We start from the raw sequence: 19,404 nt of genomic DNA, 5'->3' as shown, positions 1-19,404 counted from the left end.
TGGGGAGAGAACATTATACTGTGTAGAGGACCACTAGCAAGCATTATACAGTTTGATTACTAAACACTTGTTTTAGCTTCTAAATTTTTCAAATTAAGGAGCCAATGTCTCCTATGTATTATTTATTAGTATGGAGCAATGACTCTGTATCAGAGCCATTGTCTCTATTAGACTTGGCATTTACATGATTCCCGGTTGCCTTTCTGTATATGACATCTGCAGAGTTCTAGCAAATCCATTTCAGCTCTGCCAGAGACTTATGTTACTTTACAGGTTTTTCTGCCATTTAATTGGGGCTCCTACTGACCAAAAAAGAAAAATAAATAATTGGAATATCGCCTGCTCAAGAAGAAAATCTTCACCACAGCCGCTTCATTCTTATGAAACTATGCATAACATATATCAAAATGAAAGACACAAAATGGGAATCCAAATAAAATTCCTGTTCAAAATAATTCTTAATTATTCCTGAGTTATGAATTTTTTTTTTTATGGTAGCTCAACAAATTATTTATCTAAAAAAAAAAAAATAAATAAAAAAAAAAAAAAAAAAATCGCAGTATGCAAGCCTTTATAATTGGTGCAAAATGAATTACAAAAAAACCAAAACACTTACTTTGGTCATCAGGATCTGTCTAGACAATACATGGACAAGATGAACACTGCCATTTCTTTCTCCAACTAACAAAAATCGTCCATCAAAGCAAAGATCAACAACATCCACTTCAGTGTCTGTAACATTAACAATAATCTTTATTTGCATATGATCAACATATTCTTCAGCACTAGAAGTATTACAGTTCACATAAATTATTTTGTATAGCGCCATTAGATTCCACAGCGCTTTACAGACATTGTCAGTCACTCTCCCATATAGGGCTCACAATCTACATTCCCTATGTTTATTTACCCAGATTGCTGAGGCGGTGATGTGACAGCCCAAGGAACGTCACATTTTCCGGTGACGTTCCATTTCCCCATTTCTAGAAACGGATCATCACCTATAATAATTCCCACCACCCATCATTTTTACCTGTCTTGCTGTCCGGACCTTCACGTCTGCCAACAGCTATTGTGCAGGCAGACATAATAAAGAGGAGGATCTGGTCCCACAGAAGGAAGTGATGTCCCATGACCAGAAGATCCAGACAGGAAGACAGGTAAGTATGATGGAGTGGGTTGAGTTAGTTGGGAAGGGCTAGTAGTGGGGAAGCTAGCCACGGAGACAAGGAGGGGGTATAACAGAGGGAGAGGGGGAGGTAGTACGAGTCAGCTCTGAGTATAGTGCAAGGTATCATGGTCGCTGCAGGAAAGCAGAAAAGGAAGCTAAATATTTATACAAATGCAGAAGATGCCAGGAGCTCCTAGAGAAACCCAGAAATCACTCAAGACACTGCTAAAGGTATTTGGTTGCGCTTATTAACCGATTAATAGCACTAACAGACCTTTTTGGAGAAATGTTTTTATTCCTGGAAAACCTGTTTGAGTATGTGTATACACATAAATCTGTAAATTAATTTCTGTTGTCTGATGTCTGTTCTTCATGCACAGCCAAACCGTTGGATTGATCTGCACCAAATTTGGCACATAAATAACTCAAGTGCTTGCAAACATTTTAGCCTATGCTTCAGATCTCCAGTACCTACCTTTCGGTACAAATTCACAAAAGCAAATATAGCATTACTGGATTCCACATCAAAGACCTTAAAACATACTTTTATTTTCAAAGGGGTCGTGGACAGATTGGTTGCTATGAACGACTCCCTCATTTTACTTTTGCACTACTTTAGATAAATCTTTCCTCATTACATCTTAGGTTTTTCAGCAAATTTTCAGTCATAACTCTTGAAGAGGGGCAGCAACTGCTGGCAACATCTTCCTGACTTGGTGGAATCCTTTGCACCCACGTCTTATAACCAGGCAACATTAGGTACTTTCTCTAGTCACGGGAAATTGCCGCGGGAGTGCGCAGTCGGCTCTGCCCGAGGCCTGACGGCCGAGCCGACTGCGCATGCCTAGAAGTTTGAAGCCAACACCAGAAGAAGATGCAGGGAAAGCCCATTCCAGACGAAGACAGAGGCAGCGCTGGAGATTTCTTTCGCAGCATTGTGGACGCCCCCCAGTGTTATTTGAGTGCTGAGGACTGCCCCCAGTGCTGCCAGAGTACTCATTTGCATACAGAAGAAAACCAAGATTTATACCGAACGGCAGCGCGGAGAAGACATTTAAAGGTAGGAGAAGAATAGCCTTTCTTAAGGCTATTCCTACATTGTTAAGGACAAAAAATTGCTTTTTAATGATGGAATCCCTTAAAATGATTTAATTGACCAAAATAAAGTATTAGCACCTCTAATTTTAAAATCATTCTTTCTTTAGAGCATTTTCCACTCCGTGGCTAAAACTTTAAGACAATACTGATCCTTTGAAATGATCTTTGCTTTACCTTACAGGGGATTTGAAAAATGTAAGGCTTTATGGCCCAACTACATAAATATCTGCAGGGGCTTCAAGAGCTGTGCTGCAGCACCAGTGCTCAGCCACTATACAGGGACCAGAGCTGTTTCCGTCCCTGGAGTTGTAGTTTTGAATCCAGCCAAGGACAACATCTGCATGAATCTGTATGTTCGCTCCATGTGCGTGGGCTTCCTCCGGTTTTCTAACACACCCCAAAGATATACTGATAGGGAATTTAGATTGTGAATCCTCTATAGATCAGTGTTGACATTATCTCTAAAGTGCTATGGGATATCATGGTGTTATAAAATAAAGATAGGCCATAAAGGCCAAAATCCTGGAGAAACCCTTTAATATACTGAAGCAAACTAATCCAACATGTCTATTTATCTGGGTGTGTTATTTTATTTATACACAGTAAATAAGTAGAAATGAAGGCTATGCTATCCATATTTTCTATATACCATTAATGACTTACCAAACTGCAGCTGAAGCAAGAGAGATTGGCAAATGCTGTCAAGAAGACATACAGATTTGTCTGCAACAATAATACATCCTTCACTTGTATTGCAAGCATAAAGCTTTGGGTTAAAGGAAACCTTAAAGAAAAAGGTAGAGTCAGTAAATAAACATGTTTGATCCACAGCACATTGCTACACTATAGCATTTATTTTAGCTACACAAGGCAGTAACTGAAGTAGATTCAAAATATGACATTGCTGATTGTGTCACCGGTGTCTAGTTCATGTTTCGGAAAAACAATGCAAAGATAATAATAAAATGAACCCTCCAGGACTTCAGGATCATGTCAACTCTCCAAGATTTCAGGATCAGAAAATTCTTGACGCTATACCAACTTCTGCTGATACCACTGAAGAAGGTACCTGGGACATAGTGACCTGATTGTGAGATGGTGGTGGAGGGAGGGGGGGGGGGTTTAAACAATTGGTAGTATTTGAGAGAGGGGTGACAGGGAAACTGCAGATGAACAGGTGTAAAGACTGATGAATCTTAAGTCCCATGGTAGTCCTCAAAAGAATCTGCAGGAAGGTGAAAGTAGGATAAGGAAAGACACTGTGAGAAGACAACTATTTCTACTAACTGGATCACTAGAGTATTCTCTTAAACTATAACTAAACTTTGGAAAACTTTTGACTTTCTGGCAGGATTTAAGTCATTAATAAATTGTGTAACATACTTTATTGACAAATTTTGCCACCTATCAATGGAATCCTGCATCTCTATTCTTTCCCTTGCTTCTCCCTGTGTACAGTAGAACAAACTAGCTTTTGGTATTGTTTGAAAGAGAAGAATCTCATCTTTCAAATGACAAAAAGACTCATATGAAATAGGAGAGTCAGATCTTTCATAAGAGACTATGGTCACAGTTCTACCTTTATCATCTCCAAAGATAGCACTGGTTGAAAATACAGTTGGGATTAGGATATTTCTACTGTAGGTACGCCCATCATGACTAAATTGTATAGGCTTTTCAGACTCCAGAGTACAGTAATTGGAGACCCAGGGGAGGATACAAATATAAAACATACTGTTACTTACATCTCCCTGGCTCTGGCGCACTTCCTCCTACTTTCAGCATAATGACACCTGCCTGGCCCACGTGACATCCGTGATGTCACCAAATAGTCCACTAGGTGCCTGGAGGATGCCGAAGCATAGGCGGCAAGTGTGAGGGTTTTATGTTCCCTAGCCTCCCCTGGGTCTCCAATCATTATACTCCAGGGTCTGAAAGGACCCCAGAGTATATGGATGGTAGTGTTTATTGGGGTTCGCAGGACCACAGGAGCAGGGAACAGTAAGTAAATACGGCCTGTTACCTGCTGGGTTTACTCCAGCAAGTAACGGCCTATTTATTGGAAGAAAAAAAAAAACCCTTCAGGAGCCTGCCAGGCCCCTAATGTCCCAGGCCCTGACTGTAATACAACTGTATTATAATGTCAGAATCAATGTATGTCTTTTTACCATGTTAGCCAGTGGGTAGGACATATAAAAAAAGAAAAAGAATCAATGTATACAGGCAATCCTCTATAGTTATTTTCCTTCGACAGCATGGGAGCCTTCAATAGGCTCCTGGCTGACACACACCAGAGATCACAGGAGCCGTGCCAACATCTAAATGTAAGAAAAGGAGTACGGGTTGGGATTGGGGGGGCATGGATGTTGCTAATGAGCCTCCAGCCAGTACAGGAAGTTCCCAGCAGCCTCCTCTCTCCCATTATCTTCTATGCAAACAGGAAGCGAGTCATCAGCAGCAGCAGCAGGAGCCGTCTCCCATAGAAGACAATAGGAGAGGTGTGCACCATCTATCGTGCACTAGTCTAATTAGCATATGAATAAATAAACGGACTTATTCAGAAATCAGTGAGGCAATCTACATACAAAAGGTAGGTGTGAAATAGACTTTTTAAGGGCTATGCAAAGGTGTGATTAGTTAAAAATGACTTTTCCTAGTGATAGAACCCCTTTAAAACCACTGTAACTTGAGACCAAAACTTAATTGGAAAACTAATAATTGATTCCCAAGATCACAGACTAGTACAAAATATATAAAGAAATGAACATTAAAGGGGTATTTCCACAATAACAATCATATTTCAAACAAAAATAAGTTAATTACAAAATACCAATCATGTACTAAAAGCGATTAGCTGAAGTGTATATGTCACTTGAAAAAGCCCAATGAAATCTCCCTATCTCTACTAGTGACTTGTAGTTCATCTTCATTGAGCATGCCCAGTTTGTTTTGTTCCCTTTCCTATAGCTGCTTATTATATAAGGGCTACATAACCATACATGTGCCATGCTAACAGAGAGAATGTGTGCAGTGCATAAATTATACCAGGAAAATGTAGTTTTTACTAGTAAGCAAGCAGTCACATGCTTCATAGTAAGGACAACCCATTCTGGTCAAGATGAAAATGTAATGGTGCAGATCTTGAAAGAGAGCGCACATTGTAGGTGGGTGAAGTCACTGCTACAGTGCAGATACTTCTATTTGTATGGTTGGTTATTCAAGTTTAAAAAAACAAACAAACAAAAAAACGTATGTTAGGAAAACCCATTTTGAGAAAAATTATCAGATAACTAAATCAGATATAGTAAATCCTAAATCAGATTTAGTATTGCTATTTGTATACAAGACGTATTATTGAGCTCGCCCGGGTCTTGTTTCTTCTTCAATTGTGCTATTGTTCTGTTATGTTTGCATTCTGAAAAACCTTAATAAAATGGATTACACCTAAATCAGATTTAGTAAGTCACATGAAATCCAGAAAGACCTGCTAGAAGCTGTAAAACTTTCTAGGATGATGACGTGCTTTTACAGATTCCTGCTAAGTATACACCCAAAAAACTAACTTGAAGATATATCCTACAATGTCCTCCTCTTTTTTAGCATAATGGGGATTCTCTCCATACTTGGTGGACAAGCCCACTCGTTCAATGCCTTTGGTAGTCACTATAGAGGATGATTCAGCAATTGTTGGGCCACTCTGTGCCCTTCATAGCACCTGTTTTTCTACTGGACCTATGACCACCAGGCTTCTGATGTACTGAACATGAAAATATATTAGCATAATTCATGTAGCATTGAAATGGAGGACTCCAACCCTCCTGATGTCAGAGGTCATCAGGCGAGTTAACACAATTATGCTGTATGAGTATCAGTAATGCTAGTGTTAATCTTCTCAAACGCATTTCGATAAAGTGTGGGCCCCATGGATTAACAAATTACATTTTCCTGGTTAGTCATATCGTTTGCAATTATAACCTGTGGGATGAGTAACTTTGCTTTGGTATTCCCCTGCCCGTGGTATGATTCCTAATGTTAGAAGCAATGCTTTACAATATGTTTATTGCTTGTTTTGTTTCTTCTCTCTCTCTATCTTGTCTTTATATTTAAATTGTAATGTATTCATTTTAATTTTACTTGTATGTTCAGTAGGTAACTTTTTCACTTATGTTGGAATATAGAGACTACTTTTGTAATTCTGTAATGTGACACTATTTTCTATTCACTTTCCTATTCATTGCCGCTTTATATAGTGATAGACTATATTGAGACTGTGTCAATTATGTAAGTTTTCATTCAAAAGTAAAGAGAATTATATAACATGTATTACTGCAATATTCTGTAGAAAGGCACTACTAGTCAGCTAGTCAATGCATGCATTTAAGGAATACAGGGATTTTAATAGTGAAATGACCTTGGTGTTTTATTGGAACCTCTAGTTGGATGAACCTCATTGGATGTTGAGTCCGATTTCAAGACAACAGTCCAGAAAGTGTCCTTAAGTCATTGTAATTTGTAAGCCCACTGTACATCAAAAAGCACCAGGATATGCATTTTAAGCCAGAGTATTAGCCAAACTACAATAGTAAATCAATCCCACTGTGATTATGCGAAAACTTACTTTTTCAGTTGAAGAGATCTTTAGTAGCGTGTCTACTTGATATAAAGCAGAGCCACTTTCTTGGCGAGAGTCAATGTTTAAACGGCAGCTTCCAGTGTCATCATTTGCTAAAAGCTCAATATCGTTCCACATATTGATGCTGTGTTTTCCTGTAAAGATATGATTTTTATAAACTTTATCTATGATGCAAAAATATACGAAGATAAAAAGGAAAATGTCCCCATTTTTATATTTATTTATTAAAACAAGTGAGAAATATGTCACTTTTCTCTATGTTGTTTTAATTTCCAAACTGTAGATGTTTTTAATATTCTGTACGTAACTAAGGAGCTGCCGTATGGCCTAAAATTTTCCTCTGCACTGTTACTGGCTTGCTTTACAGCATAGTCATAGTCATAAGCAGCAATAGTCTGAAGCAGACTCATTGAAGTCTATGAGTCTCCTTGGAAAAATCTGGGAAGGAATAGAAGAAACATCTGTTGTCAGCAGTTGGTGCAATGATGGGTGTTGTGCAGTGTTATCTATAGAGGTATAAAAGAGGTTGTGCCGTTAAGGACAGGGATAAGTGTCAGATACCTGGGGTTCTGACTACAGGATACCCCAGCAATTAGGAGAACAGAGGACCAAAAGCCCCCTAGCGTCTCCTTGTGAATGAAGTGCACCACTTATCTTTTACTCCATGAAAATCCATATCCCTTTTGCTTAGATATTAATTTATTTCACAATTTGCAAAAGAACAATCTGGAGCACTGAGGACGGATCCATTGCTCTAATACACCTTCCTTCCTTGAGTGCCAAGGCCAACCCGGACTTGTGTTCTTGCTAGCGTATTAGAGCAGTGTGGAGCACAATACTTGAGAGCAAAGCAGCAGCCCCCGGTGCTCCAGTTTGCTCATTTGCATATTGTAAAATAAATTAATATCCTGGCAATCAAGCAATGTATTTTCTATAGTCTGGGGATCGGCTTTATTATGGTCAGTCAGTTCAAATAGCACAAGCAATTAATCCTGTGAGATCAGGGGAGAAGTGACCCAAGGGGCTCAGATCACATGACCGAGGGGTCATGACTAGAGATGAGCGAACAGTGTTCTATCGAACTCATGTTCGATCGGATATTAGGCTGTTCGGCATGTTCGAATCGAATCGAACACCGCGTGGTAAAGTGCGCCATTACTCGATTCCCCTCCCACCTTCCCTGGCGCCTTTTTTGCTCCAATAACAGCGCAGGGTAGGTGGGACAGGAACTACGACACCGGTGACGTTGAGAAAAGTAGGCAAAACCCATTGGCTGCCGAAAACATGTGACCTCTAATTTAAAAGAACAGCGACGCCCAGGTTCGCGTCATTCTGAGCTTGCAATTCACCGAGGACGGAGGTTTCCGTCCAGCTAGCTAGGGCTTAGATTCTGGGTAGGCAGGGACAGGCTAGGATAGGAAGGAGAAGACAACCACAACAGCTCTTGTAAGAGCTAAATTCCAGGGAGAAGCTTGTCAGTGTAACGTGGCACTGACGGGCTCAATCGCCGCAACCCAGCTTTCCCAGGATCCTGAATGGAATACACTGTCAGTGTATTCCCGTATACCCGATATATACCCCGATACCCGTTCCAACGGTGTGCCCCCCCACCTTCACCCCAGAAATACCCTGCAAGTCCCCTAGCAATAGAATTGGGGCTATATACACCCACAATTTTTACTACTGCCATATAGTGCCATTGTCTCACTGGGAATTCAAAGAATATATTGGGAATACAAATACCCTCATTTCTTGCTACTGCCATATAGTGCCAGTTTCTGACTGGTAATTCAAAGAATATATTGTGGTTACGTGCACCCACAATTTTTACTACTGGTATACAGTGCCATTGTCTGACTGGGAATTCAAAGAATATATTGGGAATACAAATACCCTCATTTCTTGCTACTGCCATATAGTGCCAGTGTCTGACTGGGAATTCAAAGAATATATTGGGGTTACGTGCACCCACAATTTTTACTACTGGTATACAGTGCCATTGTCTGACTGGGAATTCAAAGAATATATTGGGGTTATAAATACCCTCATTTCTTGCTACTGCCATATAGTGCCAGTTTCTGACTGGTAATTCAAAGAATATATTGGGGTTACGTGCACCCACAATTTTTACTACTGGTATACAGTGCCATTGTCTGACTGGGAATTCAAAGAATATATTGGGAATACAAATACCCTCATTTCTTGCTACTGCCATATAGTGCCAGTGTCTGACTGGGAATTCAAAGAATATATTGGGGTTACGTGCACCCACAATTTTTACTACTGGTATACAGTGCCATTGTCTGACTGGGAATTCAAAGAATATATTGGGGTTATAAATACCCTCATTTCTTGCTACTGCCATATAGTGCCAGTGTCTGACTGGGAATTCAAAGAATATATTGGGGTTACGTGCACCCACAATTTTTACTACTGGTATACAGTTCCATTGTCTGACTGGGAATTCAAAGAATATATTGGGAATACAAATACCCTCATTTCTTGCTACTGCCATATAGTGCCAGTGTCTGACTGGGAATTCAAAGAATATATTGGGGTTACGTGCACCCACAATTTTTACTACTGGTATACAGTGCCATTGTCTGACTGGGAATTCAAAGAATATATTGGGAATACAAATACCCTCATTTCTTGCTACTGCCATATAGTGCCAGTGTCTGACTGGGAATTCAAAGAATATATTGGGGTTACGTGCACCCACAATTTTTACTACTGGTATACAGTGCCATTGTCTGACTGGGAATTCAAAGAATATATTGGGAATACAAATACCCTCATTTCTTGCTACTGCCATATAGTGCCAGTGTCTGACTGGGAATTCAAAGAATATATTGGGGTTACGTGCACCCACAATTTTTACTACTGGTATACAGTGCCATTGTCTGACTGGGAATTCAAAGAATATATTGGGAATACAAATACCCTCATTTCTTGCTACTGCCATATAGTGCCAGTGTCTGACTGGGAATTCAAAGAATATATTGGGGTTACGTGCACCCACAATTTTTACTACTGGTATACAGTGCCATTGTCTGACTGGGAATTCAAAGAATATATTGGGAATACAAATACCCTCATTTCTTGCTACTGCCATATAGTGCCAGTTTCTGACTGGTAATTCAAAGAATATATTGTGGTTACGTGCACCCACAATTTTTACTACTGGTATACAGTGCCATTGTCTGACTGGGAATTCAAAGAATATATTGGGGTTATAAATACCCTCATTTCTTGCTACTGCCATATAGTGCCAGTTTCTGACTGGTAATTCAAAGAATATATTGTGGTTACGTGCACCCACAATTTTTACTACTGGTATACAGTGCCATTGTCTGACTGGGAATTCAAAGAATATATTGGGGTTATAAATACCCTCATTTCTTGCTACTGCCATATAGTGCCAGTTTCTGACTGGTAATTCAAAGAATATATTGTGGTTACGTGCACCCACAATTTTTACTACTGGTATACAGTGCCATTGTCTGACTGGGAATTCAAAGAATATATTGGGAATACAAATACCCTCATTTCTTGCTACTGCCATATAGTGCCAGTTTCTGACTGGTAATTCAAAGAATATATTGGGGTTACGTGCACCCACAATTTTTACTACTGGTATACAGTGCCATTGTCTGACTGGGAATTCAAAGAATATATTGGGAATACAAATACCCTCATTTCTTGCTACTGCCATATAGTGCCAGTTTCTGACTGGTAATTCAAAGAATATATTGGGGTTACGTGCACCCACAATTTTTACTACTGGTATACAGGGCCATTGTCTGACTGGGAATTCAAAGAATATATTGGGAATACAAATACCCTCATTTCTTGCTACTGCCATATAGTGCCAGTGTCTGACTGGGAATTCAAAGAATATATTGGGGTTACGTGCACCCACAATTTTTACTACTGGTATACAGTGCCATTGTCTGACTGGGAATTCAAAGAATATATTGGGAATACAAATACCCTCATTTCTTGCTACTGCCATATAGTGCCAGTGTCTGACTGGGAATTCAAAGAATATATTGGGGTTACGTGCACCCACAATTTTTACTACTGGTATACAGTGCCATTGTCTGACTGGGAATTCAAAGAATATATTGGGGTTATAAATACCCTCATTTCTTGCTACTGCCATATAGTGCCAGTGTCTGACTGGGAATTCAAAGAATATATTGGGGTTACGTGCACCCACAATTTTTACTACTGGTATACAGTGCCATTGTCTGACTGGGAATTCAAAGAATATATTGGGGTTATAAATACCCTCATTTCTTACTACTGCCATATAGTGCCAGTTTCTGACTGGTAATTCAAAGAATATATTGTGGTTACGTGCACCCACAATTTTTACTACTGGTATACAGTGCCATTGTCTGACTGGGAATTCAAAGAATATATTGGGAATACAAATACCCTCATTTCTTGCTACTGCCATATAGTGCCAGTGTCTGACTGGGAATTCAAAGAATATATTGGGGTTACGTGCACCCACAATTTTTACTACTGGTATACAGTGCCATTGTCTGACTGGGAATTCAAAGAATATATTGGGAATACAAATACCCTCATTTCTTGCTACTGCCATATAGTGCCAGTGTCTGACTGGGAATTCAAAGAATATATTGGGGTTACGTGCACCCACAATTTTTACTACTGGTATACAGTGCCATTGTCTGACTGGGAATTCAAAGAATATATTGGGAATACAAATACCCTCATTTCTTGCTACTGCCATATAGTGCCAGTTTCTGACTGGTAATTCAAAGAATATATTGGGGTTACGTGCACCCACAATTTTTACTACTGGTATACAGTGCCATTGTCTGACTGGGAATTCAAAGAATATATTGGGAATACAAATACCCTCATTTCTTGCTACTGCCATATAGTGCCAGTTTCTGACTGGTAATTCAAAGAATATATTGGGGTTACGTGCACCCACAATTTTTACTACTGGTATACAGTGCCATTGTCTGACTGGGAATTCAAAGAATATATTGGGAATACAAATACCCTCATTTCTTGCTACTGCCATATAGTGCCAGTGTCTGACTGGGAATTCAAAGAATATATTGGGGTTACGTGCACCCACAATTTTTACTACTGGTATACAGTGCCATTGTCTGACTGGGAATTCAAAGAATATATTGGGAATACAAATACCCTCATTTCTTGCTACTGCCATATAGTGCCAGTGTCTGACTGGGAATTCAAAGAATATATTGGGGTTACGTGCACCCACAATTTTTACTACTGGTATACAGTGCCATTGTCTGACTGGGAATTCAAAGAATATATTGGGAATACAAATACCCTCATTTCTTGCTACTGCCATATAGTGCCAGTTTCTGACTGGTAATTCAAAGAATATATTGGGGTTACGTGCACCCACAATTTTTACTACTGGTATAAAGTGCCAATTTCTAACTAGGAATTCAAAATGCGCAAGGCTCCCGGAAAGGGACGTGGACGAGGCCGTGGGCGAGGTCGGGGGAATGGTTCTGGGGAGCAAGGTAGCAGTGAAGCCACAGGGCGTCCCGTGCCTACTCCTGTGGGGCAGCAAGCATTGCGCCACTCCACAGTGCCAGGGTTGCTTGCCACATTAACTAAACTGCAGGGTACAAACCTTAGTAGGCCCGAGAACCAGGAACAGGTCTTGCAATGGCTGTCAGAGAACGCTTACAGCACATTGTCCAGCAGCCAGTCAGACTCTGCCTCCTCTCCTCCTATTACCCAACAGTCTTGTCTTCCTTCCTCCCAAAATTCCGAAGCTTTACAGAACAATAACCCAAACTGTCCCTGCTCCCCAGAGCTGTTCTCCGCTCCTTTCATTGTCCCTCAACCTGCCTCTCCACGTCACGATTCCACGAACCTAACAGAGGAGCATCTGTGTCCAGATGCTCAAACACTAGAGTCTCCTCCATCTCCGTTCGATTTGTTGGTGGATGACCAGCAACCCACCCTCATCGACGATGATGTGACGCAGTTGCCGTCAGGGCATCCAGTTGACCGGCGCATTGTGCGGGAGGAGGAGATGAGACAGGAGTTGGAAGAGGAAGTGGTGGATGATGAGGACACTGACCCGACCTGGACAGGGGGGATGTCAAGCGGGGAAAGTAGTGTGGATGTTGAGGCAAGTGCAGCACCAAAAAGGGTAGCTAGAGGCAGAGGCAGAGGTCAGCAGCTTAGGCGAAGCCAGGCCACACCCGGAATCTCCCAAGATGTTCCAGTTCGTACCCAGCCCCGAAAAACTCCCACCTCGAGGGCACGTTTCTCGAAGGTGTGGAGTTTTTTCAAGGAATGCGCCGAGGACAGATATAGTGTTGTCTGCACAATTTGCCTCTCGAAATTGATTAGGGGCTCTGAGAAGAGCAACCTGTCCACCACTTCAATGCGCCGTCATTTGGAATCCAAGCACTGGAATCAGTGGCAGGCAGCAACGGCAGGACAAAGGCCGCCTGCCGTTCACGCCACTGCCACTGCCTCTGCCACTGCCTCTGCCTCTGCCACTGCCACTGCTGACTGTGCTGGCGATGCACTCCAGAGGACGAGCCAGGACACCACTTCATCTGCCTCCGCCACTTTGTTGACTTCTACCTCATCCTCCCCTGGTCCTGTCTTATCTCCTTCTCCTGCACCATCAAAGGCACCATCAGGCGTTTCTTTACAACAACCCACCATCTCTCAGACATTGGAGCGGCGGCAGAAATACACTGCTAACCACCCACACGCGCAAGCCTTGAACGCCAACATCGCTAAACTGCTGGCCCAGGAGATGTTGGCGTTCCGGCTTGTTGAAACTCCCGCCTTCCTGGACCTGATGGCAACTGCGGCACCTCGCTATGCCGTCCCTAGCCGTCACTACTTCTCCCGGTGTGCCGTCCCCGCCTTGCACCAGCACGTGTCACTCAACATCAGGCGGGCCCTTAGTTCCGCGCTTTGCACAAAGGTCCACTTGACCACCGACGCGTGGACAAGTGCATGCGGACAGGGACGCTACATTTCACTGACGGCACACTGGGTGAATGTAGTTGAGGCTGGGACTGCTTCCCAAACTGGCCCGGTGTACCTCGTCTCCCCGCCTAACATTCCTGGCAGGGACACGAGAAGAACACCCCCCTCCTCCTCCTCCTCTACCGCCTCCTCCTCCGCCACCGCCTCCTCCTCCGCCTCCTCCTCCGCTGTTAGATTGACCCCAGCTACGAGTTGGAAACGTTGCAGCACTGGCGTTGGTAGACGTCAGCAGGCTGTGCTGAAGCTGATCAGCTTGGGGGACAGACAGCACACTGCCTCCGAGGTGAGGGATGCCCTCCTCGATGAGACGGCAATATGGTTTGAGCCGCTGCACCTGGGCCCAGGCATGGTCGTTTGTGATAACGGCCGGAACCTGGTAGCAGCTCTGGAGCTTGCCGGACTCCAACATGTTCCATGCCTGGCCCACGTCTTCAACCTAGTGGTGCAACGTTTCCTAAAGAGCTACCCCAATGTTCCAGAGCTACTGGTGAAAGTGCGGCGCATGTGCGCCCACTTTCGCAAGTCGACAGTAGCCGCTGCTAGCTTAAAATCTCTCCAGCAACGCCTGCATGTGCCACAACACCGGCTTTTGTGCGACGTCCCCACACGCTGGAACTCAACGTTTCAGATGTTGAATAGAGTGGTTGAGCAGCAGAGACCTTTGATGGAATACCAGCTACAAAACCCTAGGGTGCCACAAAGTCAGCTGCCTCAGTTTCACATCCATGAGTGGCCATGGATGAGAGACCTTTGTGACATCCTACGGGTCTTTGAGGAGTCCACAAGGAGGGTGAGCTCTGAGGATGCGATGGTGAGCCTTACAATCCCGCTCTTGTGTGTTCTGAGAGAATCCCTGATTGACATCAGGGATAACTCAGATCACACAGAGGAGTTAGGGATAGCATCCGATCCGTCACAGCTGGAGAGTAGGTCCACACATCTGTCCGCTTCACTGCGTTTAATGGAGGAGGAGGAGGAGGAGGAGGAGGAGGAAGAAGAGTTGTCCGATGATGTGATGGTGATACAGGAGGCTTCCGGGCAACTTCGAATCGTCCCATTGTTGCAGCGCGGATGGGTAGACATGGAGGATGAGGAGGAAATGGAGATTGAACTTTCCGGTGGGGCCAGAGGAGTCATGCCAACTAACACTGTGGCAGACATGGCTGAGTTCATGTTGGGGTGCTTTACAACCGACAAGCGTATTGTCAAAATCATGGAGGACAACCAGTACTGGATCTTTGCTATCCTTGACCCCCGGTATAAAAACAACATCTCGTCTTTTATTCCGGTAGAGGGGAGGGCCAATCGCATCAATGCTTGCCACAGGCAATTGGTGCAGAATATGATGGAGATGTTTCCAGCATGTGACGTTGGCGGCAGGGAGGGCAGTTCCTCCAGTAGGCAACCAAGTTCTCACCGGTCCACACAAACGAGGGGCACACTGTCTAAGGTCTGGGACACCTTGATGGCACCCCCTCGCCAAAGTGCCGCCACGGAGGGTCCTAGTGTCACCAGGCGTGAGAAGTATAGGCGCATGTTGCGGGAATACCTTTCCGACCACAGCCCTGTCCTCTCCGACCCCTCTGCGCCCTACACGTATTGGGTGTCGAAGTTGGACCTGTGGCTTGAACTTGCCCTATATGCCTTGGAGGTGCTGTCCTGTCCTTCCGCCAGCGTCCTATCTGAGAGGGTGTTCAGTGCAGCCGGTGGCATCATCACTGACAAGCGCACCCGTCTGTCAGCTGAGAGTGCCGACCGGCTCACTTTGATAAAAATGAACCACCACTGGATAGAGCCTTCATTTTTGTGCCCACCTGTGTAAAGCACCCCAACATGAAACTCCATGTCTGTACTCAACCTCTCCAATTCCTCCGCATCCTCATACTCATCCACCATAAGCGTTGCACAATTCTGCTAATACTAAGCTCCCTCCAACATGATTTCCCCCAACTCTGCTGGTTAGAGGCTCCCTCCACCCTGATTTCCACCAACTCTGCTGGTTAGAGGCTCCCTCTACCCTGCTTTCCCACAACTCTGCTGGTTAGAGGCTCCCTCCACCATGAATTTGCCCAAACTGGGCTGTTTAGAGGCTCCCTCCACCATGAATTGGTCCAAACTGGGTTTTTTAGAGGCTCCCTCCACCATGAATTGGTCCAAACTGGGCTGTTTAGAGGCTCCCTCCACCATGAATTTGCCCAAACTGGGCAGTTTAGCGGCTCCCTCCACCATTAATTGGTCCAAACTGGGCTGGTTAGAGGCTCCCTCCACCATGAATTTGCCCAAACTGGGCTGTTTAGAGGCTCCCTCCACCATGAATTTGCCCAAACTGGGCTGTTTAGAGGCTCCCTCCACCATGAATTGGTCCAAACTGGGTTTTTTAGAGGCTCCCTCCACCATGAATTGGTCCAAACTGGGCTGTTTAGAGGCTCCCTCCACCATGAATTTGCCCAAACTGGGCTGTTTAGCGGCTCCCTCCACCATTAATTGGTCCAAACTGGGCTGGTTAGAGGCTCCCTCCACCATGAATTTGCCCAAACTGGGCTGTTTAGAGGCTCCCTCCACCATGAATTTGCCCAAACTGGGCTGTTTAGAGGCTCCCTCCACCATGAATTGGTCCAAACTGGGTTTTTTAGAGGCTCCCTCCACCATGAATTGGTCCAAACTGGGCTGTTTAGAGGCTCCCTCCACCATGAATTTGCCCAAACTGGGCTGTTTAGCGGCTCCCTCCACCATTAATTGGTCCAAACTGGGCTGGTTAGAGGCTCCCTCCACCATGAATTTGCCCAAACTGGGCTGTTTAGAGGCTCCCTCCACCATGAATTTGCCCAAACTGGGCTGGTTAGAGGCTCCCTCCACCATGAATTGGTCCAAACTGGGGTTTTTAGAGGCTCCCTCCACCATGAATTGGTCCAAACTGGGCTGTTTAGAGGCTCCCTCCACCATGAATTTGCCCAAACTGGGCTGTTTAGCGGCTCCCTCCACCATGAATTGGTCCAAACTGGGCTGGTTAGAGGCTCCCTCCACCATGAATTTGCCCAAACTGGGCTGTTTAGAGGCTCCCTCCACCATGAATTTGCCCAAACTGGGCTGGTTAGAGGCTCCCTCCACCATGAATTGGTCCAAACTGGGGTTTTTAGAGGCTCCCTCCACCATGAATTGGTCCAAACTTGGCTGTTTAGAGGCTCCCTCCACCATGAATTGTTCCAAACTGGGGTGGTTAGAGGCTCCCTCCACCATTAATTGGTCCAAACTGGGCTGGTTAGAGGCTCCCTCCACCATTAATTGGTCCAAACTGGGCTGGTTAGAGGCTCCCTCCACCATGAATTGGTCCAAACTGGGGTTTTTAGAGGCTCCCTCCACCATGAATTGGTCCAAACTTGGCTGTTTAGAGGCTCCCTCCACCATTAATTGGTCCAAACTGGGCTGGTTAGAGGCTCCCTCCACCATGAATTGGTCCAAACTGGGTTTTTTAGAGGCTCCCTCCACCATGAATTGGTCCAAACTGGGGTTTTTAGAGGCTCCCTCCACCATGAATTGGTCCAAACTGGGCTGTTTAGCGGCTCCCTCCACCATTAATTGGTCCAAACTGGGCTGGTTAGAGGCTCCCTCCACCATGAATTGGTCCAAACTGGGTTTTTTAGAGGCTCCCTCCACCATGAATTGGTCCAAACTGGGTTTTTTAGAGGCTCCCTCCACCATGAATTTGCCCAAACTGGGCTGTTTAGAGGCTCCCTCCACCATGAATTGGTCCAAACTGGGCTGGTTAGAGGCTCCCTCCACCATGAATTTCCCAAAACTTGGCTGTTTAGAGGCTCCCTCCACCATTAATTGGTCCAAACTGGGCTGGTTAGAGGCTCCCTCCACCATGAATTGGTCCAAACTGGGGTTTTTAGAGGCTCCCTCCACCATGAATTGGTCCAAACTTGGCTGTTTAGAGGCTCCCTCCACCATTAATTGGTCCAAACTGGGCTGGTTAGAGGCTCCCTCCACCATGAATTGGTCCAAACTGGGTTTTTTAGAGGCTCCCTCCACCATGAATTTGCCCAAACTGGGCTGTTTAGAGGCTCCCTCCACCATGAATTTGCCCAAACTGGGCTGGTTAGAGGCTCCCTCCACCATGAATTGGTCCAAACTGGGGTTTTTAGAGGCTCCCTCCACCATGAATTGGTCCAAACTTGGCTGTTTAGAGGCTCCCTCCACCATGAATTGGTCCAAACTGGGGTGGTTAGAGGCTCCCTCCACCATTAATTGGTCCAAACTGGGCTGGTTAGAGGCTCCCTCCACCATTAATTGGTCCAAACTGGGCTGGTTAGAGGCTCCCTCCACCATGAATTGGTCCAAACTGGGGTTTTTAGAGGCTCCCTCCACCATGAATTGGTCCAAACTTGGCTGTTTAGAGGCTCCCTCCACCATTAATTGGTCCAAACTGGGCTGGTTAGAGGCTCCCTCCACCATGAATTGGTCCAAACTGGGTTTTTTAGAGGCTCCCTCCACCATGAATTGGTCCAAACTGGGGTTTTTAGAGGCTCCCTCCACCATGAATTGGTCCAAACTGGGCTGTTTAGCGGCTCCCTCCACCATTAATTGGTCCAAACTGGGCTGGTTAGAGGCTCCCTCCACCATGAATTGGTCCAAACTGGGTTTTTTAGAGGCTCCCTCCACCATGAATTGGTCCAAACTGGGTTTTTTAGAGGCTCCCTCCACCATGAATTGGTCCAAACTGGGCTGTTTAGAGGCTCCCTCCACCATGAATTTGCCCAAACTGGGCTGTTTAGCGGCTCCCTCCACCATGAATTGGTCCAAACTTGGCTGTTTAGAGGCTCCCTCCACCATTAATTGGTCCAAACTGGGCTGGTTAGAGGCTCCCTCCACCATGAATTTGCCCAAACTGGGCTGTTTAGAGGCTCCCTCCACCATGAATTTGCCCAAACTGGGCTGGTTAGAGGCTCCCTCCACCATGAATTGGTCCAAACTGGGGTTTTTAGAGGCTCCCTCCACCATGAATTGGTCCAAACTGGGCTGTTTAGAGGCTCCCTCCACCATGAATTTGCCCAAACTGGGCTGTTTAGCGGCTCCCTCCACCATGAATTGGTCCAAACTGGGCTGGTTAGAGGCTCCCTCCACCATGAATTTGCCCAAACTGGGCTGTTTAGAGGCTCCCTCCACCATGAATTTGCCCAAACTGGGCTGGTTAGAGGCTCCCTCCACCATGAATTGGTCCAAACTGGGGTTTTTAGAGGCTCCCTCCACCATGAATTGGTCCAAACTTGGCTGTTTAGAGGCTCCCTCCACCATGAATTGTTCCAAACTGGGGTGGTTAGAGGCTCCCTCCACCATTAATTGGTCCAAACTGGGCTGGTTAGAGGCTCCCTCCACCATTAATTGGTCCAAACTGGGCTGGTTAGAGGCTCCCTCCACCATGAATTGGTCCAAACTGGGGTTTTTAGAGGCTCCCTCC

The 19,404-nt window shown here is 44.6% G+C and overlaps 1 protein-coding gene across 1 annotated transcript in view; it reads right to left on the bottom strand.

Annotated features, from left to right (window-relative positions):
* KNTC1 (kinetochore associated 1) overlaps positions 1-19,404 on the bottom strand; it is a 96,507-nt gene that overhangs the window by 68,348 nt on the left and 8,755 nt on the right. Inside the window, exons 2-4 of the mRNA XM_075273135.1 lie at positions 6,888-7,036; positions 2,933-3,053; positions 617-732 (exon numbers count right to left, since the gene is read on the bottom strand). Of these exons, the coding sequence (XP_075129236.1) occupies positions 617-732; positions 2,933-3,053; positions 6,888-7,019 (369 nt within the window). The 5' untranslated portion in view covers positions 7,020-7,036. The remainder of the gene's footprint in view (positions 1-616; positions 733-2,932; positions 3,054-6,887; positions 7,037-19,404) is intronic.

This window comes from Leptodactylus fuscus, chromosome 1 (genome assembly GCF_031893055.1).
Source record: "Leptodactylus fuscus isolate aLepFus1 chromosome 1, aLepFus1.hap2, whole genome shotgun sequence".
In the NCBI taxonomy this organism is placed as follows: Eukaryota; Metazoa; Chordata; class Amphibia; order Anura; family Leptodactylidae; genus Leptodactylus; species Leptodactylus fuscus.
Note: the sequence above shows the minus strand (reverse complement) of the source record. Positions and strands in the feature narration are given on the sequence as shown.